At 37.7% G+C, this 25,999-nt stretch overlaps 1 protein-coding gene across 4 annotated transcripts in view; it reads left to right on the top strand.

The window, feature by feature from the left end:
* The window catches only part of HYCC1 (hyccin PI4KA lipid kinase complex subunit 1), a 43,052-nt gene extending 17,667 nt beyond the window's left edge, over positions 1 to 25,385 (top strand). For 2 of the 4 annotated variants that reach the window (XM_064704466.1, XM_064704467.1), the window contains exons 2-11: positions 1,791 to 1,870; positions 2,756 to 2,857; positions 6,482 to 6,661; positions 9,305 to 9,385; positions 9,914 to 10,029; positions 10,353 to 10,448; positions 12,103 to 12,219; positions 12,945 to 13,032; positions 13,524 to 13,683; positions 21,010 to 25,385. In XM_064704466.1, coding sequence (XP_064560536.1) covers positions 1,820 to 1,870; positions 2,756 to 2,857; positions 6,482 to 6,661; positions 9,305 to 9,385; positions 9,914 to 10,029; positions 10,353 to 10,448; positions 12,103 to 12,219; positions 12,945 to 13,032; positions 13,524 to 13,683; positions 21,010 to 21,566 — 1,548 coding nt within the window. In that variant the 5' untranslated portion in view covers positions 1,791 to 1,819 and the 3' untranslated portion in view covers positions 21,567 to 25,385. Of the gene's footprint in view, positions 1 to 1,790; positions 1,871 to 2,755; positions 2,858 to 6,481; positions 6,662 to 9,304; positions 9,386 to 9,913; positions 10,030 to 10,352; positions 10,449 to 12,102; positions 12,220 to 12,944; positions 13,033 to 13,523; positions 13,684 to 19,859; positions 20,155 to 21,009 lie in introns of all 4 variants that reach the window. The other 2 variants (XM_064704469.1, XM_064704468.1) reach the window with 2 other exon arrangements.
* The last annotated feature ends 614 nt before the right edge of the window (positions 25,386 to 25,999 follow it).

Below are 25,999 nucleotides of genomic sequence, written 5' to 3'. Positions count from 1 at the left end.
AATCAGTGCACCTCTTCTGTTTCCCTTCCAAGAGATAAGAGGGTAGTTCATGTTCCAAGTGAGGACCAGGTGCCTGTAATGTGAGGCTTCTTCTGCTGTGTATTTAAAGGAATTCCTGTGTTTTGTCTTGCTCAGGTGATGAGTAGCGAACACCTACAGTAGTGTCACCCATGTTGTTCTGCCCTCTCATATGTGACCCATAAGCTCCCAGCTGTCCCATTGTCCACAGCAGGGCTGAGCTCCATGTGTCCCTGCTGCTCTCCCAACACAGGGCAGCTTTCCTCCCCTACAGGCCTTGAGGAGCCCATATCCAGCCACGGCAGTGGAATGGTCTCCAAAAATGAAATCTTCCTTGGCCCTTCCCTGTTGTCCTTTCATCCTCCAAAGGCAGTGTTTTGTAAGCTTTGTGCAGACTTGTATGCCTTTGTAGGGTTGGAGAGGACATTGCCACAGCTGCTGCCCTGGGGTTTCACCTGTCCCAGTCCATTATTTAATGATCATGCAACTGAGGAGAAGGGGCACAGAAGTCTCTGGTTGCCTTATGTTATTATTGTGTATTACAATGAAATGAAATGAAAATGAAATTGCTGGACAGCCTGTTCTATTTTATTCCTTTTGCCATTCATGTCTGAACAGTAATTTCCTCACAACCCTGTCTGTATCTTGGTCACTACTCAAAGCTTTATTTAACTTTGAGATTTCTCCATTCCCCCTGCTTGGAGGGTTATAGTGAGCTCTTGCTATTATCATGTCTGGTTCTTCTCCCTTGAGGCTTCTTAAAATACACTGTATATAGTCTGTATATGCTTTAGTACAGCCTGGATTTCAGAATAAAATACCTGTATTTGTGTTATAAAAGGAAATTCTTACCTCCATCTTTTCCTTCCTTGTCTTTCCCAGACAAGCCCATAATTGGATGTCATTACTTCAAAACTAATTTTAAACTGGCGAAGTAAAACTTGGTGGGATATCTCCCATGACTAAACATTTCACCAAGAAAGACAGTGTTAATTTTTTCCTCAGATGAGTATTTAATTTTGTCACTGGTTGAAATCCATGGGCACAATTTGGATAAGCTAACAGCATGCTCTTTTAACTTCTAGTACTTTTGTATCTTAATGATATATTGGTCTTTTGTGTCAGAATAAGGTGCTCCAAGGGACAGTTGTTTTTAAGTGGTTTCTCATAATTGAGGAGAAATCAGGAATTTATTTAGTAGCCATTCTGCATCTCTTGTGTTCAAGTCCTGTTGCTGATGATCTCTCTGTCTGAGACTGGGCAGAATGTTGGGCTGGGGAGTCTGTGCAGAGGCAGCAGGCTCATTGTCCTGCAGTTGCCATGGTGGGGGAGGACTGAAAGGTTTTCCATCCACCTTTATTTCAGTGACCTTTTCCAAGCTGGGAATTGCAGTTGACTTGGAAAATCCTAAACAGTCATTTCTCTTCAGTGAATCCATACAGTTTCCTCTTGAGTCTTGTAAGCTGAAAAATAAATTGAAATTGAGGAGGGTAATATTTTCTGTTTTCAGAATGCCATTTCTGAAAATCTTAGACTTGCTTCCCACGCAATACATAGTTGGAATTTATTAAACTGCTGTATGTGAAGACTCCTGTGCTTAATGTTTCCAGCAGCATGCATAAGTGAGGTACAATAAAAGTTCAAAGTAATGTCAGCATGTAAAAATGTTGACAAGTAAAAGCATGATTAGATTCTTTAAATATTCACAGAGACCTAATTTTCATCATATGCTTAATGTAGTATTCACAAACTGTGTTTGCTTATTCTTTCAGGCTGAAGCTTTTGAAGCAGATGTTGGAAGATGTTAGCTGTGGATACTGGGGTTGTGGAGGAGTGGTTATCAGAGTTCAAGGTAATACACTCTCCAATATGTAGCCAGAAGTGTTGAATCACTGCTGGTGAAGTGTGCAGGATGTGCTTGCATCCTCTAGAAAAAGAAAGATAGTAACCTTGGGTTTTGCTGAGATTATGTGATAAATGCAAATATCTCCATGAAAGGGTTTTTTTCCTTGCCTCTTTGGGGCTGCATACTTCCTGACAGAGAGCAGTGAAAATGTATATCATAGATGAATGATTGTATTGGTTTGAGTACCAGACATGACTGTAGGTTTTGCTCCTGCTCTGCTTAGATACACTGGAAATATGTTTTCCTGTCTGTGGAGTGGAGTCCTTTCAAGGACTGGAGATAAGAATTACTGTAAGACTTGCACACATTTAAACATACATCTTCTAGAAGAGTTGTTAAAAACATTAGATTTTTACCTTCTTAAGTATTGGCAGAAAATATGTTTAGTGTTAGAGAAGAGTTGGAATTTGCATTTACTGGAATTTGTGCTTTTCCACAGTAATTCTGTATCTGGTATTAATGTTTACTACCTGTGTAGAGTTGGTCTTGAAAACTCCTTGAAGTATGGATCTGAAGCTGTAAAAGTTTCGCAGGACTGACATCTCACAGTGAAATTTCAGTGGCTGTTGCATTTTTGTAACTTTTTAAAAATCAATTTCCTGTCTGCTGTTGTTACATTCCCTATGAAATTGCAAAGTGACAGAGTTCAGTATATCTTCTGGCAACACTCTGAAAATGTGAGGATTTCTTTGTGAAACAAAGTTTAGTTTATAGTAAACTCTGATAAACAGTTTACTATAAACTCTGATAAACAGTGACTTGTAATGGAAAATTGTTGAAATAGCTGTTATATTTAATGATAGAAATTGCTTACAATATTTTTTATTTCAGACACTGCCAGAAGCATCCATATCCAGCTATGCTACCAGCTTGAAAGACAAGACTGCTTTGATTTCATCTCTTTACAAAGTAATTCAGGAGCCACAGAGTGAAGTGAGTATTTTGGATCTCTCACCCAAAATGTCTGACATAACACTGGCAGAATGAAACCAAGACCTTGCATGCTAGGTAATTGATGAAGAGTCTCCTTCAAAAAGTTGTTCTTAGCCATGACATACTATCATGGGAAAGAAATTGTAAGTTTTGTAACCTACTGATCATAGTTAAGCTTGTAGGTCGCATTCATGGGCTTCAGGACTTGGATGTAGAATTGAGAAATGCATTAAGGAATTGAAAAGATGTTTATGTCTGACAGAATTCTTTCTGGAATTAAAACTTGAATGTGAATCTCTTGGTGTCAGAAGCTTGTCTGTATAATGAAAGAGAACAAGTTAGGTTAGCCATCTTTTTTAAATTGTTGCTTAGGTTTTTTAAGGTTTTTTTGTTGTTTGAAGTGCGTATGATATAAAGACATGGATTTATACAGTGAATGTACCCATACAGAAATGAGGGGAAAATGTGAAAAAAATTGTGGGAAAGGAGGGGCAGGTTTTCTCAGTACCTGTACTAAGGAGGTTCTTTATCCCATGACTGCCCTTGTTTCAAAATGTCCAGGTATGTTCAGAACATCCTGATCTGGGTTTAATTGTGTGTTGTCAACTGCCTTGTACCATCTGGAAATCATTTTGTGCATTATTTTAATACTGCACCAAATCCTTAATTCTTCTGAAAAGACCCAGAAATAAGGCAGCTTCCCGAAGTTTGAGATTATGGCAGTACTAAAGGTCAGAAGATAAAAAGCTTTTATATATATGCTTTTAGAGAGAATGCTGGTAGTGAAGCCCCCAGGTTGTCCAGCAAAGAACAAATGTACTTTTAATTTGCTGCTCAGAAAGGCATTGTGAGTCATTCCAACTACTGAGTCAAGCCTGTCTGGTCTTCAGAATTCGTATCAAAATGTAAATTCATCTGATGAGTCTCCCTGTTGATAGCCCAATTAATACTTTCATAAGCTCTTTGATTTCTTACTACTTCTGACTATCACTAGGTTTCTCAGGGGCCTTAGTAGCAGGGTGCTGCTGCAACTTTTGCTTGTAAAGGTTGTTGGCATAATTCCAAGGGCAAGGTATTGAAGATTTCCCTGTTAGTGAGACTTTGAATTGAAATTAAAAGCTAGTGCTGACACTGAGTGTTGTGCTGCCTTGAGAAAAGGTCCTAAAATCTTTTTTGGACTGTTCTCCAAGCAGCCATTGCTTTGTGGGAGAGACCACTTGGAGCTTTCCACATTGTGAAAATAGTTACATATCTTCCAATTGCTGTTTGAGATCTGTTGGCTGCATTGTGTAATGTCAGCTTGCTGAGGGTGGAGGGTATGTGCTGTCCTCTCTTATCTCAAGGGTGTCATGCAAAGGGAGCGTTAATGCATGAACACCACAAATACTGCAGAGTTTAAAAATGGACAAACAGCCCCATCTGTACACCTTTGAATGTATGCACTTATAATAATTATGAGTACCATAAAATTGTGATTAATCTTATTTTGCAGGATGGATGAGGGTTTTTTTTAAGCATTTGAAAAGTAATCATGGGTATGGGCATCTGTAACTGCATTTTCCTGCTGGTTCATATTTGCTTTTTATATGGGTTGTTTTCATTTGCTTTTCCAAAAAATTAAGTAGCCATTTGTAAGATAAATGGAGTACTTGTTTAACATACACTTCATAGTAGCTGTGTTAGTAAAGACTTTGTTAGTACTTTTGAGATTCCTGAGCCACTTGCTAGGTGAAAAATGTAGTTCCATGAAAGAGGAGTACAGAAGATGTGTAGATTTAAAGGACTTAAAATTCACTAAAGACTTTCAGTGGTCAAAAATAATTAAATGAATATGTGATGGTTTTTTTTTTAAAGATTGAAGTTCTTTTGCTTTTTACTTAAAACACTCTTGCTGTCTTTTTAGATAGGAGCCAAACAGGCATTTGCATTAGAAAATAGCAAGTGTTTGGAGTGTCTAACATATTTGGGTGCAGCTTAAAAGGAACAGGGATGAAATTGCTTGGACATTGTTCTGTTCCAGCATTAAGAAACATCTCAGTCTAGTTCTTTTAGAACTGCTTAGTTCAAAATGATATCTTGAAACAGCAACAGTCATTAGTGCGTTTTGATATTAGGTTGTAGCATCTGGTGGCATTTTGAGGAAGAAAATCTGTTTTGTACTGATTATGCATCTCAATGTGCTGATACAAAGCTGCCTGAAGTGAGATAACGATGTAAACATGGATACCTGTCACAGCTATTTATGGGCCTTTTAAAGTTCAAACACATCATTCAGAACTGGTACTTCATTATGGGAAGGATGTGAATTGTGTAAAAAATATAAGCTGAATATGGAGCACAGTTCTGCTGGTAAGGTTTTCTAGAAGGATCTTTGCTGTACTGCTCTTAAAACTGATGACTAGTTTAGCTTGGCATGGCTTTTTTGCCTTTACTGTAGAATTTTCAGGGATGATATTTCCAGAGTGAGGCTATATCTCTCACAAGCTAAAAGTTCCTCTTTTTTAGAATGGATCAGATTGTCCCAGATTACTTCTTAAAAAAGAACTCAAATCTGCTAAGATCTTTCAGTTTCAGAAGTAGCTTTGGGAGGTAAGAAATGTTGACTTGACTTTTTTTCCATGTTCAGGAGGAAAAGCTTAGGAAAGCAAGCAGGTATTTTTCTAGCGTGGTTTCCCTGGTGATTTTGCCTCCTTTGCTTCAATAAAGGGAAGAATATAGAATTGCCTTCCTTATTTTTCTGAAAATTTACTCTACTAAAACTCAAGTTGGGATCTAGATAAATAGCAGGACTGAATTTAGTAGTTCAGCTTGCTTTGAAAGTGCCTGCGGTTTTTGACAATATTTTCTAATTGGAGAAAATTAGGAAATCTCCTAATTTCCATACATTGACAGGTGGTGCTTAGCAGTGTTTCATCCTTATATCAGAGGTAGGTGGTAGCAAAAGAAGGCACATTAAATCCAGGAACCCAGGCAGGCTGATAACTTCATTGTTTTAAAATCTTTTTTGACTTGATCTAGCTCAGTGTATTACTTCCAGTTCAGTGTTTTACATCCATTTGTATCAGCTTAACAAATTTGATTCTAAAATTACTCCTGAGGCTTTCCATTTCTGTCTTAAGTGTATAAATACATTGAAGCTTCTAGAAGCTTATAATGAGAGTGAGGAAATAAACTTATTCTATTGTGTACTAAGTTTTTGTAATACTTGGAATATAAGTGTCATACAGCTCTTCTCACTAGGTGGGTAAAGCTTCTAGCTTCATTTTGTGTATGCTTTTGGAGTTGTAGAATAACAAGACTTTTTTTTCAGGTACTTTGCCTGTATATTAGAGATACTGAAAAGTATGAGGGATGTGATAGTTATCACATTTTTTGCCTTTGAGGCTGGAGGAAGTGAGCCAAAACCAAGGCAAAGCAGCCATTGGAATTTTTTATTCATCATACAAAAGTATGTTATAGGCATGAAGGTGTGTAAGGTGACTTGAGCAGTTACTGCATCAGTCATGCCCTGATAACTAAAATGCCATTTTTATCAGTTTACAGTTTTGGCTAAAGGGTTGTTCCAGACAAAGTTGCAGATTTTTGTGATGTTTTATTCATTCATGATTGTGAATTGTATTTCAGCTTCTGGAGCCAGTTTGCCACCAGCTCTTTGAGTTCTACCGCAGCGGTGAGGAGCACTTGCTGCGCTTTACGCTGCAGTTCCTGCCAGAATTGATGTGGTGCTATCTTGCTGTCTCAGCCAGCAGGGATTTGCAGAGCAGTGGATGCATAGAGGCTCTTCTCCTAGGAGTTTATAACTTGGTTTGTATTTCAACATTTTGTTTTGGAATTAAAATGAATTGATTATTTCAGTCCCAACTCTTCAAATCAGTGTCTGTCAGAAATTACAACATGGACTTTCATTCTTTGGTCAATATTTTCTCTGCTCTTTCTGTGGTTCTTGAATTTTTTGTTACTTATTTCTTGTGATTGAACTCACATTCTGCTTGAGGACTTTTCGAGGCACTGCTTTGGAAATTGTTGCCTCTATTTTGACTATCTGGACTAAAACCACAAAAAAATTACTTTCAACTAATACTTGACTGTTGCTCTATCTGTGCTTTGAAGAACAGAATTAATAAGGAACCCTTAAAAGCACCATATTTTAGTCTTTTTATGGCTATTTTGAAATACTTAGTGGTTTTTTATGTCTATTGGGATTCTTGTCTGTGTAGTTTGTTCTGGTTGTTTTAGGAAGGCCTTTTATGAAGCAAAATAGTGATGTCAAGTCTCTTCATCTAAAAATCTGGAGAAGGCAGCTGGTATCCATCTCCTGGAAATAATCATAGGTGTCTTCACCAAGCAAATGGAAATATCTTTTTCACCCAGGAGTCTAATTTAAGAGACCCGAGCCCTTATGTTCCACTCCTCCTGAGGCAGAGTACAAGCTTCCTGCCTTTTCTGTATGCTTAGTTGTATCTGACAAGAAGAACATTCCTGAAAAGCATTTGCTCTTATCTTCTGCCTTAAGGCAATTCACTCCTTTCTATGCATGATGAAGTAATTTAGGGTGGTTCATGGATGTGGCTGTAATCACTTGTTTTTCTCCCAGAAGAGATTACATTTAAGTTAAGCTTGAAACTGGTCTGATAACATCCTCCCTTAGCTGTGAAGAGTTTCTTTCTCAATTAGTAACCTGGCTTTCCATCTCCAGCTGCCTGGGGTCATAAGAATTTCACAGCAAGCTTCTGTAGGGAGCTGTAGATCAGCATGACTTGTGGGAACTTTTTTCCCTGTTTTGCTTCAAGACATAAATGCTTATGGTAAAGCAGTGCCTTGTACTCACACTGACTTCTTCCCTGCTGCTGCATAAAATTTATAACTGGAACAATCAAGATGGTATTGTTCTTTAGTGTACAGGTTAAAAAGGTAGTAGGTCACCTGCTTAGATACTTACTTTCTCTTTAACCAACAACTTTATGTATTCAAAACCAAGAGGAAATACAAAGCCTAATATAAAAGTAATTCCAATGTAAATATATAGAGTGGACTCTTGGAAACTTAACATGTTCAGTAGGAGTTCTGCAGTTTCTTACTGAAGGAAAATGAAAAATGAAAAATTTTGCTCAGAATAATTTTAAATTGGCTACATTGTGAGGGATGTGTAATTATTGTGGCTGAACCTTGAGATCATGAACTGGATTGTTCTACATTCAGCGTAGGGATGTACAGTGGTAATGCATGCAGTTGAAGTTTTTTGCTTTCCTAGCTATAGTTATCAGAGTGTGTTTGTAATACTTCAAATATTTTAATACACATCATACACTACAAATACATCTTGAAATGTACTCCTGAAACTTAATTAAAAATCTGATTATAATGAAGAATACAAATAGTAATATTTTTAGAATTTAGAAGTTTGGATGTAGCCATTTTCTTTCCCTTTCTCCTAAATATTGAGGAACATGTTTTCCACATTTATCCAGGAGCAATATTAAAAATTAAAGTATCAGTGGTTTATGTGGAGAGTGGAGAAGCTGTGCAGCTTTTCCGAAGGAGCAGCTCTGTGTGCCCTTTTGATCCTTTTCAGTCTTCCTTTACTGCTTTGTCTTTTATTTTAAGACAGGAGTTTTAATAATTACTATGTGAAGTTAGACTTCAGCCTTCCAACACATGGGTGTTAGGAGACACTGAAACTTGTCTCTAATTATTACTTCTGGGTATATGAAATCAGCTGCTGAAATTTAGAAAAGAGGGAAGTAAAATCTAGTGTGTGGTGTTTGTTTTGGTCAAGTCTGCTTTGGATTTTTAACATTTTTTCATTTGAAATACTCCAGTGCTCTTCTGTGGTACAAAACCACATCTTGTTTTGCCTTACCCATTAGTCTTCTGTTAGCTTACAGGAGCAAGAAGTCTGCCAGCTACTGCTGTGGTGGTATCTTTTGGGAAAGTAGCTTCTCTAAAGCTTTGCATCCATGCTTCTTTTAATTCCTTACAGTCAATTATCAGACTTGGGCTTTTGCAAGTGCTGTGGTCTGCTGCTGTCAAACCTTATGAGGCTGCAGTCATTCCAGAGCTGTAATGTTTCCAAAACAAATTACTTGTTGAGTGCTTACTTGATGGTTAATAGTTTTCAGAACAGAATTATTGATTGTTAACCTTCACAATTAGCAAACAGTGTATAATTAAAAGAGATAATGTTGTTTGAAACATGATGTTTCCTCTTAGTGTTTTTAATGTGGGTTATGTATGCAAATGGATGTGCTCTTGGCTAAGTTATTTGAAGAATTTTCATAAACAAACAAAATGTGCTGTGATAGAAAGCAAATAGAGAGATAATTTCTAGCTTGCAGCTTGGATTGTTATAGTATCCCTATCAGTCCCTATAATAAATAGTTTTTAACACTTTAAGATGTCTGTTTTCTGTAGTACAGTGTAACCATTGATATGTTTTGTCTTTTTCAGGAGATAGTTGACAAAGAGGGACATAACAAAGTGCTGAGTTTCACAATTCCATCTTTGTCCAAACCTTCTGTCTATCATGAAGTAAGTGACAGCTACAAAGTGAAGTTCCTGATTGAGAAGGGCAAAGTTACCATGATTGTCAGGGGTCTTGGCCAATCAAGTATCTCCCAAGGCTGTGGGCATCTCAGTGGCCAGAACCTGGAGGGGCATGGAGTTCAAACCAATGAGAGCATGCAGACTGGGACTTTGAAATGCCCAAATGCTTTGGGGGCCTGTTTGCTAAGAACAAAAGGAAAAAGAAGTTTTAACTTGTTGTATGATGACCTACGAATATACTTCTGAGATTTCAGAGTACTCTGAGGACTTTTGAAGTTGGAATAGTCATAATTGCATAATACCCATGCAGCAACTATGTATTTTTTTTTTCTTTTCTGAAGCCATGTGCCTTATTTTGTGTAAAATGAACAGATAACATCTAAACAGTCAGATAACATTAAGTCTGTTGAAAATTCATATATAAACATGGTGATGCTTATTGTTGTCTATTTCCACTTGAATTACAGCAGGATTTGAGGTGGACATGCTCTGAATGACCCTTTTTTCCTTCAGCCTTCTAGCATTGGCTCCATGGCTCTCACTGAAGGAGCTTTGTCGCAGCACGGTTTGTCCAGGGTTGTGTACAGTGGACCTCATCCTCAGAGGGAGATGCTGACAGCCCAGAACAGGTGAAATTGTATCATGGGATTTTGCTTGAGAGTCCCTAATAGATCTGAGCTTCTAATTTTTAGTGTAGTTGCTGACTGAAGGAGGATAGGTGTATGTTGTGTTTTGTCATGTGGTTTTTTCTTTTAAACACGTGTAAATGGAGATGCAGAAAAATCAGCAGGGCATATTAGTACATGGAGGGGAAAAGCTTACTCAGCTGTTGATTAAATTGAAATACAATGCCAGATCTGTTCAAATAATTCTTAAAAATTTCCCTGTAAATTTGTTTTCTTTTAAAAACTAAAGTTGGTAATGGAATTGCAATGTTTCTTTCAAATCCCAGGTTTGAAGTGTTGACTTTCCTTCTGCTCTGTTACAATGCTGCCTTAAGCTACATGCCTGCAATGTCTCTTCAGTCATTGTGTCAAATTTCTTCAAGGTAATTTCTGTAGGTTGTTTACTCTTGAAATGCCATTACTAAACTGAAGTGCAGTCAGGTTGGACTTTTTTTCTCAAAAACAAGCTTTGAGTTCCCAAAGGTCGCTTTTAAACTTGACTTCTTCTCATAGCTGTTTACAGCTGCAATATTTGCTTTTAATTTATCTTTTATAGAACTTTGGGTTGAGATCTCAAAATGGGAAACAATAACCTGGCTTATATGCAGGTTAAGCTTCTCTTTTAAGAGAAGTCAAAGGGAACTGTTTGTTTTTAAAAACAGTAACTGTAGTTGTGTTAACTAAAGAAAAACCAGAAGTGTCTTTTGGAAGTGTGGTGTATTTTGCATTGCAGGTTTACTAAATAAATTCAGGGGCTGTGCAGGTTTAAACTTGTAATTATAGTACGTTGAAACTAGGCATACATTCATTTTTATGGATACATTGAGCATTTCCAAAACCAGCTGTTGCTTCAAAAAAACAAAATAACAATGCCAACATGCCCCTCCTGACCTCAAAACAAAACAAAGCCTACCTCAGCTTTAATTTTAGTGTTTATTTTTTTATCAATATCTTTTTTCAAAGAAGAGAAATGGATAGTAAACATGTTTGTCTCTGGATTTTCAAAAGTGGACTGTATGTTAAGGGGAAAATTAGAATGCTGTCCTTAACCCAGGAAACCCAAGAGACCAAGAAGTCACCCTCAGCAGCTTTTTTCTAGCCTAGTTCCTAGGCTTCCCTCACAACTAAAGCATGATAATGGATGCTGTAAGATTTCCTTCTCTTCAAAGGAGGCAGGAGACTTCGGAGTTTGAAGCACTTGGCAATATTTACCAGAGTAATTACAAGATCTGTGTTAGATAAACTGCTTTAATATATGAGGTAAAAATACTTAGAAGCTAAGGATTGTGGAAAGGAGACTGATGTTGCTTGTTCTGATTGTATGTGGAATAAATAATATTTAAAGCGTCCAAAAAAACCCCAAGCAAGTTACCAGTAGGTACAAACAAAATGTTTGTAAAATCTACTTCAAAATCTACTTCAAAATGTTCAGTGTCTGGATCCTGAATCATTTAATGCTGTACAATTTAACTTCTTCATTTTTCTTCATTCCTGACTGGTTTTGTCATTCATCTGCTTACTGAAAATCTTACCCTGACAGCAATTTAGAATTGACAGCATGTTAGAGTACTGGGAATATTTGTCAGAAGCCCTGAATATCTTTCAATGTCCTGTTTGGATGTGGTGGAATCTATATTCTGCTATTTGGATATATAGAATAACTCCTTTAATTGGTTTGAGCAATGGGGAATTTAGGGGGTTTTCTTTAGGCTCTACAATAAATGTGTTTTCTTCTAGTAAGTCTAATTCAATTTTTATCACTTTCTTAAATTACAAATATGGATTGTAAATATGAAAATTACGGCACAAAATATTTTGTGTTGATCTCAAGTTGTAAATCCAGGTTTTTTGCATCTGGGCAGTTACTAAGTCTCTCTTCATAAGCATGTTACCTTACTCAGATGTCATTCTTGCATTTTTAGAAGAAGTAACTCAAGGCTTCTAAAAACTGATCAGTAGTGGTGAAGTATTGCAAGTCTATAACCTACAAGGGTGGTTCCCCATTATTTACCAATGACAAATGTATGATTTCTTCAGAATTTGTGTCTGTGGATATCCTCGCCAACAAGTGAGAAAGTACAAGGGAGTCAACAGTAGGATTCCAGTTTCATCTGAATTCATGGTCCAAATGCTAACAGGGATCTATTATGCCTTGTAAGTTGTTTTTTTTTTTCTAATATGCAAACAAAATGCCAGCCTAATTTGTGTACTTGTTCAGACACACTACCTTGGAGGCATTTCATTTTCTGTGAGCACATGTTGTGTGTAGCAATAAGGGCTCCTTGGGAAGGGACAGTTCTCCAAGCAGTTGATGAAGTTACCTGTGCCATACTGGGGAAAGAGGACTGGAGCAGCACTTGATAGGTGTAACTGCTGATGGGAAAAAAATACTGTAAAAACTCTTTTCCAGCATTGTCTGCTGTTCACATTTTTGCATGGTTAGTTTTGACATCAGTCTAGTTAAGGAAAAGAGGTTATATTTTTTGTCTGAAATGCTGGTGTCATCTACCATTGGAAAGTCATGTTAATGTGTGAAGCTTAGTAACTGAAATAATTGGAGACTAGTAATACAGGAATACTCAAAAGATGGAGTAATATTAAAAAATCTTGATTGTATTTCAGAATATTTTGTGACTAGTTGATCAACAGCTAATGATACAATTTTTAAACTGCTTGGGGTGGCCAGTGAAAATGAAACTTTGTCTCCATAGATTCTACTTCAAAGTTCTTTAATTAGCAGGCTTACTGCTAACAAACACAACGAGTTCCAATTCGCTAAACTGAATCTCAAGGAACACCAGAGCTGTGAAGGTTAGGTGACCAAGAAGGTTCATCTTTTGACATGATGCTCATTATTCCATATACTTTTACCTTTGCAGTTATAATGGAGAATGGGATCTGGCTCGAAAAGCAATGGATGATGTTTTGTATAGAGCACAGCTTGAGCTGTATCCAGAACCTCTGCTGGTAGGTATTTTATTTTCTACTGAATACTTTGTTGAGTAGAATTTTTAGCCTGGGAAATCCTTGCTGTGAGCATGCATGATACAGGATGATAGCAGGAGCCTGAAGCTGTGTGCGTGCTTGTGCAAACAGCTCAGTCTGCAGGTGCACACACTACACAGGGCTTTCACTGCCCTCAGTCGTGGTGTCACGTTTCCTTGTGACCAAGCTGTTTTCAGCAGAACACTTCTGAGTCTTCAGAACTAAGCTAATGGTGCAGCAGAAGGAATAGCCACATCTTGAAACTGGAAACTTTAAGGAAGTGGCAAGTAGAAGTTCTGAGAGCAAATTGCAGCCAGCGTTCTTTATAGGCCATGCAAAAAGGTGGTGTGCTTTTTGACCAGAAATTGGAATTGTACGCAGTATTCCTCTTGAAATAGGAAGAATCCCTGACAGAATTCTTCTAAAATTTATATCTTTGTGATAAGAACTTAAGTGCATCTCTTCTGTTCTAGGTTGCTAATGCAATAAAAGCTTCATTGCCTCAGGGTGCCATGAAATCTAGTAAAGAAGGTACAAGATGCATTCAGGTTGAGATTACACCTACTTCATCCAGAATATCAAGGAATGCTGTGACTAGCATGTCTATAAGAGGGCATAGATGGAAAAGGCGTGGTAAGAAACACATTTTGCAATGAATTCTTAGCTTTTTCCATGTTTTAAAAATAATATTGAGAATTTTATTATTTCACATATTTATTTCTTATAGGCAAGCAGCAATTTGGAGGTTATTATTTTCTTGAGTGGTGAATGAGAATCTCAACACAGTTCAGATGAAGTATATTATTTATTTCCTTAACCATGTTTTTAAAAAAACGCACCACACGCAAACCCTTTTTTTTTAAAGGGAGGTGTACACAGTTAGTGCTTCCTCTGAAAATTATGTTCCTGCTTTCTTCTGAAAACTAATTTCTAGTTCCTGAAGCAAAAGAAATATTTAAGGACTTTACCACAGAACCTCATCTGTCCTAAAGTACTTAAATAAAAATTGGATTTAAGGATAGAGGGGTAAACTGCTATGTTTTGGTGTTCTGGTTTAAGCCCACACAACAAGTAAGCCCCATACAGCTGCTTACACACTCCCTACAGTGGGATGGAGGAGAGAACTGGAAGAGTAAAAGTGAGAAATCTTGTTGAAATAAAGCCAGTTAATGACATACAGCAAAAGCTGTGCCTGCAAGCAAAGCAAAGCAGGGAATTCATTCAGCACTTCCTATGGGCAGGCAGGAGTTCAGCCATGCCCAGGAAAGCATAGCTCGTCATATGTAACAGTTACTTGGGAGGGCAAACAGCAAATAACTCCCCCTGTTCCTCCTTCTTCTCCCAGCTGTGTGTACTGAGTGTGATGTTACATGGTCTGGGATGGCCCCTGTCCCAGCTGTGTCCCCTCCCAGCTGTTTGTGCACCCCCAGCCTGCTGGCTGGTGGGGTGGGCTGAGGAGCAGAAAAGGCCTTTGCTCTGTGCAAGCAGTGCTCAGCAGTAACAAAAATACCCCTGTATCAACAAAATACCAACATCATTTCGACCCCAAATCCAAAACATAGCCCCATATCAGCTGCTGTGAAGAAAATTGTCTCTGTTCCAGCCAAAGCCTGTAGATTTGGGCAGACTAGTTTAAGGGCTTCCACAAAGCAGAACACAAGTCTGGGATGAAAAGTAGGAAAAATTGATGCCAAATGTACTGCAGAAGTAGCGGTACCAGCAAGAGATTCTGTGAGTCTAAATGTTGTATTCCTTCACCTTTGCCATGTTCAGATGAGGGAAGAGCCACTGGACCAGCAATCAGAATTGGCAGTTTTTCTGTTGGGATTGTAATCCTGGCTCTAAACAGGCTAAGAGCAGGAGTGTAGGGTAGAGTGCTTTTCTAATAGGTTCACTGAAGATTTTGTAGTACCATTAAAATTTCTGTAGGACGTTACTAAGTGAGTTTTTTGTAGTACATGGACAGTTAGAAAAATTTTGCTAAGTTACTTGTCATAAATTGGCCTAGAGGTAATTCAGGTAAGTGTTGAGAAACACTTGGTGGTAGAACACATTTGTGGTTCTAGTACCAATATTGAGCTGCCAGAGAGGGTGAAGGACAGAGAAGAAAGGTGAAACAACCAAATTTCATTTCAGTTGATTAAAAACTACTTAAAACCATCAGACAAACCCGAGGAGCAAAGCATTAGTGTCTTTAGTGAAATGGAGTAGCAAGTCATTACTGACATCTCAAGGCTGCTTTCCTTCTTCAGCCTTAAAGTTATTAAGCATGGATTATTGACCAGATGCAAGAAAACTGTATTATATCTTAGCTTTTAAATGGACAAAAACCCTCTGAAGCCTGGCAATTTTGTTAGCTATTATTTTTGAGTGGTTTTGATGCTTGTTCAAATGAGATGGTGGAGAGTAATACAGATCAAGGATACTTAGTGCTAGGTCATCTAGAGAAATTGAAAGTGTATTAAAATAAACATTCCCTTTGTGTTTACAGGAAAGTACAAGCGTCCAAAATGAGTATTGGATACATCCTTATAAGAATGCAAAGTTTTCAGCAAATACAGAAATAGAGAAGTTTCTACAGTTATTGCCTCCTTGCAGGGAGTCTGGCTTGGTGAAGTTCAAGGAAAAAAGTGTGTGACAGGTGTGCCCTGCAGCAGAGAACAGTAAGGTGAAAGGGAAATGAAAATACCAGTTGAACTCAGAAGTGGAGTGGAATGCTATATTTTATGAAAGTCTTATAAAGTAGGACAAATTGAGAGAAACAGCAATAATCTAGTGAGTGCAATCCAAGCGAGGAGTGAGTAGTCAGTATTCAGAGATAAAGACTGAAAAATTAAGGACTTTTTCAAAACAGCTTATGCCAACATTTTGTTTGGGTTTCTGTGAAAATGTTGGATTTGTCTCAACAGTACAGGATTTAATGAAGAGGAAGAAAATCACACAGTGTAAGGTGGGTTGGAGTGGAATACATCGCAGGTTGTGGGAGTAATTGTAAATTTGAAGGCTATGCAAAGACTAGGCTGATTAAGAGTCCAAAGCTGAACCTGTGGTATCTAGCTGAGTGACTGCCAATTGTGTTATTTTAAAAGGTAAATATTCCATACATAAATCACTTTGGCTAATCTCCTCAAAATTCTCATTATAAAACCCTAACAAACCTTTTGTATGTGACTTGGACAGCCTTTTTAAAGCAGGAGTGGATGGTCTCCCATTTTCAAAATTCTTACTAAACTAATTCAGTGCCACACAGTTCCTGAGGACAGAAAGATATGAAATACCTCTTCACAATTGGCATGCAGAAAGAATAACAAGTTTTGTGCTTAGACATGCTTGTTCGAATTAAAATGAATATTGGAATTGGTAGAAATTAGATGATAAACCTCATACGTCTTGACCATTATTCTCTCTCTCTCTCTCTCTCACATAGTGTAAGAGGAAAAATAGTATTTGGGGGGTTATTTTTATTTTCATTATAATAAAAATTAGTGTAAATGGATACGGAAGTCAGAGGAGACAGCTGAGAGGTATTTGATGTTATACATTACATAGACTGATGAAGCAAATTATCTCTTGGGGAAGCAAGGGCAGCAACTTTCAGTCACTACTTATATGTGTAAAGTAAAATAGAAGAACCCCAGTGAATCACATATCCAGCTGAGAAGCATGGGCTTTATTTTCTTTATGTTTTAAACAATTCATTTTACTATAGAGTTTTCAGACATTAGATCTTGCTAGCCTTTGCTTGAACTCTAGATTGAAGTCAGTTTTTAATAAAGGTTGACTTAACATTGAATCTTCTTGCAATTTGTTCATTAGGAGCAGTTACTTAGAAGGACTTTTAAAATTCAATTAGTAATTCAGTTAGTAAATTCAATTAGTAATCTGTGAATTTGGACTTCACAGATAGGTACTTTAGAGGTTCTAAATATGAGGTTGGTTTGCAAAACAGATCCATCTAATCACAAATTGGTATTGTTTATTGAGTGAGCTGATACTAGCTACTACTTAGCAATAAATTATTTAGTGCTGTTGGATTAGATTGCCTGCATATTATCACACCTGGAGGGGAGCATTAGCTCATGTATGTAGAGGTGTGTGTAATCAGAAATACTTTGATGTAACAGACTGAGAAGAGCTGACCAGATGTTGGTAAGACACACAACACAAGAAAAAAGACATCAACTAGCAAGGAGGGACAGAAAGTTACTTTTTTCTTTGCTGCAAAAATTGCCTTTTATGTAGTACACAAGGTTTAGAAGTACTAGTCTTTGAATTTTCTTACTCTTGTAACAGTATTAATTCCTGAAATAATTGTAACTTACAAGAATCTGAAGTTAATGCTAATCTGAGGGTATAAGTATGGTCCTTTTATGACTAATTAAATATGCTAACACAGTTGTGCAGGACATGCAGCTTGAGCTTGTGGGGGTTAAAATTGAATTGCATTTTGAATGGTCAGTTTGCCTGTGCAGTCTGAGGTAAATTATCTAGGCAACTGTAATAAGGTAGATTATAATTTTGAATTAAGTTTTAGCAATTACTAAACATGAAATGCATTTATCAGAGTTGGTTGTACTACTCAAAGCATTCAGAAATGTGACACCAAATACATTTTCCTTCAACTGCTGTGGGTATATCTATGTTAACAATCAAACTGATGTAATTATTCATTTTCATCAGTTCTACACTGATCAGCAGTGTCCTTGGTTTTCTCTTTTGTTACATTACCTGGTGCACTGGGCATTAATAGCTCTCTCTCAAAGGCTAGACCCCCAGAGCTGTCCAGCTTGAAAGCAGTATTATCTTCACCACCAAGCACCATGAAGCTGAAGGTTTGGGTGTCCTTAAAAGCTGTAAAATAAGGAGGGTGTGCTGCTATGGAGGGTGTGGATTGTGTAGTCTTATCCCTGTCCCAAGCCTGTAGCTGCTATGGTAGGCAGTGTTAATGGGAATTGAGATACCGTGTATCCCCTTTTTTGCATTAGTTTCCTTCTGTAGTCAGTTAAATTCAGAGAAAGGTATATTTCCTTTAGGCATAATTATAATGAGTAAAGCTCTTAACTTTTTTGGATTTTTTTTCCCTCAGTTCATTGTAGTAATGGTTACTCAGCTGTGGGTGAAGTGCTGATATCACAGCTGGATGTTACATTTAGAAGTGCTCACCACCAAATAACCATAATTGGGTAATGCTTTTGTACAGAATCTTTTACCCCCAAAAAAATCTTCCCCTGTTTTTCTGATTTCTGCTGTGTACTTTGAGTCTTCTTTCTTTGGAGTTGGATAATTAGTGCTTTCTGACAGTTAAGCTCTGTTCTGTCCTTTTCTCTCTCTGGGGCAGCAGGAGGGAGTTTCAGAGATTGCCATTGGAGAGGCACAAGCTCCTCACTCCAGTGAAATTAGAGCACTGAGGCCAGTCAGAGCATTGGTCTTCTTTCTGTTTCTGTGTTTTTAGGCAAAAAAAGGGCTATACTTGGTGGTGCTTTCATTATCACAATTGTTTATTTATTGTTATCACTATTGCAGCTCATGGAGCTTTTTGCCACTTTTGCTGCTGGAAGTAGAAGACTTTTGCAGAAAGTGCTGTTATAAGTCAGTGGTTCTGAGTTTTGTCCAAATATCAGGAATTCAGTGAGGAATAGCATCAGTTATTAATGCCATTTCCTTTGGGTGGTGCAGCTTGTAAACAGATACTTTGTTTGGTCATTGATTAGTTAGAAAGACTTAGGGTGATTAGAATTTTCAGGTAAAATAAGGGATAGCTCTTACACCAGGAGACACTGATGTCCATCCCTGCCAGAATAACCTTCTGGCTCAGCTGTGATCAGTGCAGACAGCACAAATGGTAGAGAAAAGCTCAGTGCTGGAGCCACCTGACCTAGAAGTGCACTGTGCCTGCGTGAGAGTCTTCATGGAGGGGACAGGAGAAAGAGGGGATCCCCTTGAATTAAAGAGCGTTAGAGCTGCCACTGTGAAAAATCATCTCATTGTAAATTCCTCTGGTTTTGGACTTCATACTGTCAGTTCAGAGTGCTGCCAGCTCTGTCATGTGCAGCAGCAGACTGGCAGTATGGTCTGGGTGGTCCTTGCTTAATCCTCTATGTTTGTAATGGAATTTGTAATGGAAGAGCTGCATTACAAATAAAATAGGGACTCACTTGAGATTTATTCTGAGCTGTGCTTTTAGTGCATTTTTAGTCTTGTCAAGTTTCTGTGCCACAGTGCTCTTCTCCACTAGTTTTTCTGGGGTATCCAGAAATACCTTTCCAGTTGAAAACAGCTTTTTGAAATGAAGGAAGAAAATGGATATCAAAGTGTGCTTGAGTTGACTTTGTTGTTTCACTCTTAACTTTCAGGCTGACCAAGGTGCAGCATCATGACATTGTATGTGAAGATTTTCTAGTCTTGAGTGATAATATGTGAAGTTGATAAGCCATTTCATTGTAAAAGTAATTTGCACTGTAGCATGGTGATATAGAGAATACAGTCGTAAAAGGGAGTTGTGAACTGTTCTTTTGTTTCTGATAATGTGTTTCATGATCCTCAGAAATTTCAGTTTTGAAAGATCAAGCATGGGCCTTTCCAGTATGTGACTCAGGCCAATAACTGGAAGATTGAAGACTGCCATTTTAGAAATAAAGCAAAATTCCATACCTGCTAATGTTGCTAATTAACAAGAGGTTAATATGTGTACATCTGCTTTAATTTATAATGCTTAAGTCATCTGTATCTATTGGCTTTTGTTTCATGTTTTGTTTCAGACATTTTTTGTTTGTTTGTTTTTTTTTTTTCTTATCCATCTTTAATTCTAGAACAACCAGAGAATGGTAGTGATGCTACTGAATTGGGCAACTTTATCATACCTGAGATTAGTGTCACAAGTGTGGCTGGAGAGAGGACCGGGAATGGGGAAAAGAGCAGAGCTCTAGCAGAGAATGATGTTCAGCATTTACAGGGTGTACAGGAAACAGCTACAGAACCTAAAACTGACAGCAAAGGCCTGCCAGAAATCAGGAGGCAAAAATCTGTAAGAAAAATGATGGAGGATGGAATAAACTCATCTGGCAGAGTGCAGTTTTAGCAGAGCACTTGTAGCTGCACTGTAAGGTACCTCTGTTGATTGAAAGGGTCACTGCTGCATGTTTCAAGAATTAAAGTATGCAGTTAATATATTTGCATGTGTAATAACACAGTTGCATGTATTGCACACAGCTTTGTCTGTGCCCACATACAATGAGGACGTACTTACAAGTAGATCTGGAGATCTACTAGTTAATCTGGAGAAAATACAACATACTTTTGAGTTCATTAAGCATATTTATGAGAGTTTACAAAATCCAGTGATCAATGGTATGAAAAATCCATCAAAATGGATATTAAAAGTATCTTGCTCTGGAACTCAGACTTCCCAAATTCTGCCTTTCATGGTATATTGCCTATCTCATGTTGTGCTTGAGTTTCCAACTCTTACCACCAGACCTGTGATGCAGAAAGTGACCTTTCAGTCCTAAAGCATTCTTGGGTTGCTAAACATGCAGGTGCCATAGGGTGTCCTGGGGCATTGATCACATACCTCTGTAATTGACAAGCTTTGCCAAGTCCTGTAGTGGATCACTTGCTCAAAATAAGATTTACACTTCTGTTTTGTTCTGTATGGTACTTTCTAATCTCTAAGTTTCTAATTTCTTGCATGAATTAACAAGACTGCATTTTTTTTTCCTTCAAAATCACAACAAAATGAGATTGGGGGCATGCCTTTTGATGTAATGTGACATTACTTGCTGTAACTCTATGTCCTAATGAACCTTAATTCCAAAATGTCATGGAATAGGTAAGCATTGTCTTCTCTGTTCTACGGCTTTGTGGCTTCATGCTTGTAAATATCAAAATTAAACAATATGTAGAATCAATGAATGTGAGACAGTCAATTGCTAATTTTTTATTTCTGTTTCTATCATGCAGATAATTCTGACTTAGCAATTGAAGAAGAACTGATAGAAGTATCTGAAACCGATGAAGGGTTTTACTCTAGGGCTACTTCTGGAACAAGTCAGTCTGCCCTATCTAACAGCAGCACCATGAGCAGCAAGAGCCTCTTAGGGAAGAGCCTACGAAGGTCTGGAGGAAGCAAATCTGGAGGAAAAGAAAAAGAAGGGGAAACCTGCCGAGAGCATTTGTCACGGAAACAAACTCAGAGAGCCATGAGTGAGAATCTAGAGCTTGTCTCTCTGAAGAGACTGACACTGACAACCAGTCAGTCCCTGCCTAAGCCTGGCAGCCATAGCCTGGCCCGAACGACCACCACTGTGTTTAGTAAATCCTTTGAACAGGTCAGTGGTGTCCCAGTTCCAAATAATCGTGGTGGTGTCTCTGGTACAGAGGCAAACAGGTATTCAGCTTGCAGTCTTCAGGAGGAAAAATTGATATATGGGACAGAAAGAACAGATCTTCCTATTTTAAGCAAACAACCTAATCAGCAGCGACCTCCCAGTATTAGCATAACTTTGTCAACAGATTGACATTAAATTGGCCAGTATAAAAGAGAAATTACTGAGACTTTATCCTGATATTGGTACATTAAGCTCTTAATATGCCATACGTTACTTCCTTAAGTCTCAAATCCAAGTAAATTCTTACTTGGCTCATGTTTGACAGTAATAGTGAATAGAAAACAGTTATAATTATTTTGAGTCAGCTTCTGATATCTTTACAGCTTCATGGAAAGTTTATACCTTCACCAGCTGAACAAGTGTTAATTGGTTGGGTGTCACTTGCCAAGGTGTGTGGATTCTTACAGATGTACAATGTGGGAACAAATAGAGTGTCTCTCCCAGATTCTGCTTTTTGTCTTCCACTTGGCATAGGCAAAACTACAAGTACTTAGGGTTTTTTTAGAAGGAGTCTTGCAGTATTGTCATGCAATTTTGGAAGAGCATTGTAAGAACAGACATTTTCTTACATGTGAGCTGTGCTTACATGTAAATATAAACTAGAAGCATCACTTCATTGTTTGGTGTTCTGGTGGCTTTTGTATTGGTAGTGTAGTACATGTAGCAATGTTCAGACTTCTTTATGCCTGTATAAGTCCAATTTTAGATGCATTTTGGTTTATCTGTATGTCTTGAAACTGGGCCTAAAGTAATACAGTAGCAGAGCTTGTGGCTGGGAATTGTTATCAATTGCTGTAATAGTCACTCTTAAAAATTATGTGACAGACTCTTTTTTTAGGTTTCTTAAATATCAGTTCCAAAACTACTCACTGAAAAGCCATCATCAGTATTTTTATTGTGTGTGGGGAAGAGATGTGCTTGTGTACCAATGTTATGTAGAAATATGAGCCCTTTGCACTGATGCAAGCAAATCAGGAGTGTGAATGTGCTTAACAGGAATCTCATGCTTGAGAATAAGAGAATACTACCAAAGGATGTGTACTTTCAGTAACTTGCAAGCACAAATGGGAACTATAATGTAAATATCAGTAGCACTGTAATTCCTAAGGTTTTTTATAGCTATTATTTTTCTAGTTCAAAAGTCTAAACCAGCAACCTATTCAAGGTTTTACCTAACCTTTAGCCTTCAGTGAGTTTGACAACAACTTTTATAATGTTAAGATTTTAATTAAAAATGGATAGTAAAACTTATTATGCAGAAATCTGAAGAAGCAGTTGCTGACAAAGCCACTCCAATAGCAGTTATTAGCTGATGAACAGACAATTTATTATCATGAGTGGAGAAGTAGGATGAAGATCTAAGGCATAGTTGCTCCCAACTGTCCAGATTTCTGCAGCTGTTAATCCATTATTGTCAAGACCATTGTGAAAAAAACAAACACTAAAATTCTGGTAGACTTTCCCATTTGCTTGGAGATAAGTATAGATACTTTTGACTTAAACTGAAGCACAAGTAACTTTTAAACAGCTAATGTTATTCAGGTTTATTGCAATTAATAAGTTTATTAATTAATGAAAAGAGTAAGTTTTATAGTTGTACTAATAAGACAACAGACTGGATTTGTACATTCCTGAGAATGCACCAAAGTATGCAGGTTCTGAATATGAACCCCATCAGTCTGTAGGTGTTCATATTTACCCAAGAGCCTGAATTTAAAGGAGTATGCCACAATTTCTCATTCTTCATTTTGTTTTGTGACACCATTCTATTCTAGTAATGCAGTACTTGACCTTTTTACAGTGAAGTGTTTTCCTAATTTTACATGAAAACTTATATTCCTAATGGATCAACTACAAATTTGCCCTGTTTATTGTTTAATACTGACCAGTGAGAAAAACTGGTTCTTTGAGGTTGCTTTTGTAAATACTTTCCACAGCAGAAAATTTAGCCTCTTTTTTATAGGCTTTTCTGCAATACATATTAGGACATTTGTTACACATTGACCAATGCATGTGGCTGCTGGACATGCATAACCACCAGCAGCAGCAGGATGTTTAGCACTGATAGTTGGCATTGGTTGTCTCTACACACAGTGAATGTAGAGCTCTTCCTTCCCTTGAAATTTGATCTACATGTTGCAGAGAAATAACCTGCAAAATTTAACAGCAGTTTCCTAATCCACTTTTGCATTGTAGGATCTAAAGAACACAGTAGTGCAGTAATTTAAATTGACATAAAACTAGAATAGATAAAATTTCAGTAGACAAATATTTGTTGTTATGGTATTAGTTGCGAGGTAGTGTTGAGGGGCTAGAATTTTTGAGAATTCTGCTGGTTTTGCTTTGTTTCATTTAATTAATAATTGTTTGTTACCTCCATGGTAGACACTCTTTCAAGCTGGGTGTTGGTATAAAAAATATTTATTATACTGGGAAGATTTAGCTCTAAATAATTAGGATTTCATATTAGTATCTAAAATGCCATAAAGTGTAGATATGTAACCAAATGTTTCCAGTACTCTTGGCTACAAGCCAAATGGTGTTGAAGTGAAGTTTGTTTGTCCTTTTATTTTATCCAGCTGGTCTGGCTTGAACCCAAGACCTAGGCTCTTATTGGTACAACTGAAGTAACATAAATCTTCATACTTTTTTGAGAAAATGGTAAAAGGAAAGGTTCTGGTACTAAAGACTGTTCTGTCCATAGATATGTGGCTTCATATAAACATGTTTGTATTGGTCTCTGGAGTCACCCACCCAGTGAGGAGTGTGTTTTTGTGAGCTGACATCTCACCTTCATACTGATTGAGTCTAAAGAATTTCTTTCCTGAGTACCAAAACTTTGAGTTGTGCTTCTTTATTTTCTTAAAAATTGAAAGGTTAAAAAAAGAAAAGCACAAGGGAGAGTGAGGCAAAATTGTTTGTTGACCAATATCCATGGTGCAGGATTAGGAGAGGGTGGGAAGAGTGATGAGGGAAGTAGGGCAGGAAGCAGATATTTCTAAAATTGTCAAACTCTGGGGGTTTGAGCATTATCCAATCACTTCAGACTGTCAGGTGGAAAATCTTTGTTAAAGTAGATGTCTTCTAACAGTGTAAAGGAAACCCATTAAGACACCACATATTACAGTCTGCCCAGGAGTGGGTAGTTCTGATGAATACCTTCCAAACATGCACAGCTGCACCATTCTGCAGGGAAAATGTTATGTAGGAGTGAATCATCTCACATTGTAAAAGAGAAGTTGTTTCACTGCTGACGTTTATAACTGACCTTACTGTTCCAAATCAGAGGCCACTGTTTCCAAGGATGGCTTTGAACAGCAACACTTGCAGAACTCATTGAAGCTGAGAAGAATTATTTTTGTTGTGAGAATATGTACCATTTGTGCAAGAAGTGTATGGCCTCTAACCACTTGCTGTAGCGCTGCAGTGACTTTTTTGAATGGATTTAAATGTCTTGAATTGCCTTGATTACCTAACAAATTTGAAAGGTACAGAAATAGAGCTATTTTAGCCACACTTCTCTCTAAGGAGGTTTCCTATGAGAAATTCTAGAAATTTCTAATGTAATTGTCCAGTACCTTTTGTTGGTCTTTGAGACTTACTGTGCTGTATATAGATGTATAATATATTGCCTTTTGTATTTGTATAATTCTACTTCTAAGACTAGATGTGCACATTTGATATTCCCTGAAGTCTGTGGAACGTCTGCATCAGTCTATGGATGTATGTCTTTCACATGAGAACCTGAATTTAAGCAAATGCCACACTTCCATTCATTTTCTTCAGCTCATTATGTGACACTGTTTTAGAAACACAGTTTTTCACCTTTTTTGCAGTGAAGTGTTCTCTTGATTGTACATGAAAACTTACATTCCTAATGTATAGGCTACCAGATTGTCTTTTTAGTGTTTAATAATTTTGGCAGTAAAATAAATTTGTTTTTTTGAAGTTGTATGCTTTTGTAAATACTTTGTACAGCAGAAGATTTTGCCTCTTTACAGACTTTGTTGAAATACACATTACATAGCTACATATTTGATCAGTTTTCATTCTGCACATCCAGAAGTCATAGTAAGGTTGACTGCATTACTTAAAATATGCTGAATACCTATTTTATACAACACAGGGTCTGCAAATGCAGCCCTGTCAGGAGGGACACCATGGCTGAGAAACGCTGATGGGTGAAGGGCGAGTCCAGGCAGATGAGTTGCAAATTGGCAGAAGCAGATGGTGATCCTGTCAGTGAAGCAGCGTTACCTGGGCAGATTGGTGCTTTTGGTGGTGTGAATATTAACAGTGCTTTGATACACAACATTATCTGCACTGTGCCCAGGGTAGCTCTGGGGGCTGTTCTTGCTGGTAACAGCAGAAGCAAAGGTGGCAGTCAGTACCTTGGCATTTTCTGTCAGCAGCTCCTCTGCCCCTCTCAGCTGCAGTGCCTTTTTTCCCCCTAGTCCTTCTGTTGCTGATGATCTCTCTGCTAAATCGTTTTCTTCCCTTGCCTTCCACCTTCCATATTCCACTTCATTTGGGCTTTGTCTTTCCTGTCCCCACCTGTGCAT

Source organism: Zonotrichia leucophrys, chromosome 2 (genome assembly GCF_028769735.1).
Source record: "Zonotrichia leucophrys gambelii isolate GWCS_2022_RI chromosome 2, RI_Zleu_2.0, whole genome shotgun sequence".
Classification (NCBI taxonomy): Eukaryota; Metazoa; Chordata; class Aves; order Passeriformes; family Passerellidae; genus Zonotrichia; species Zonotrichia leucophrys.
The sequence above is the reverse complement of the archived record's forward strand: the minus strand, read 5'-3'. Positions and strand labels throughout refer to the sequence as shown.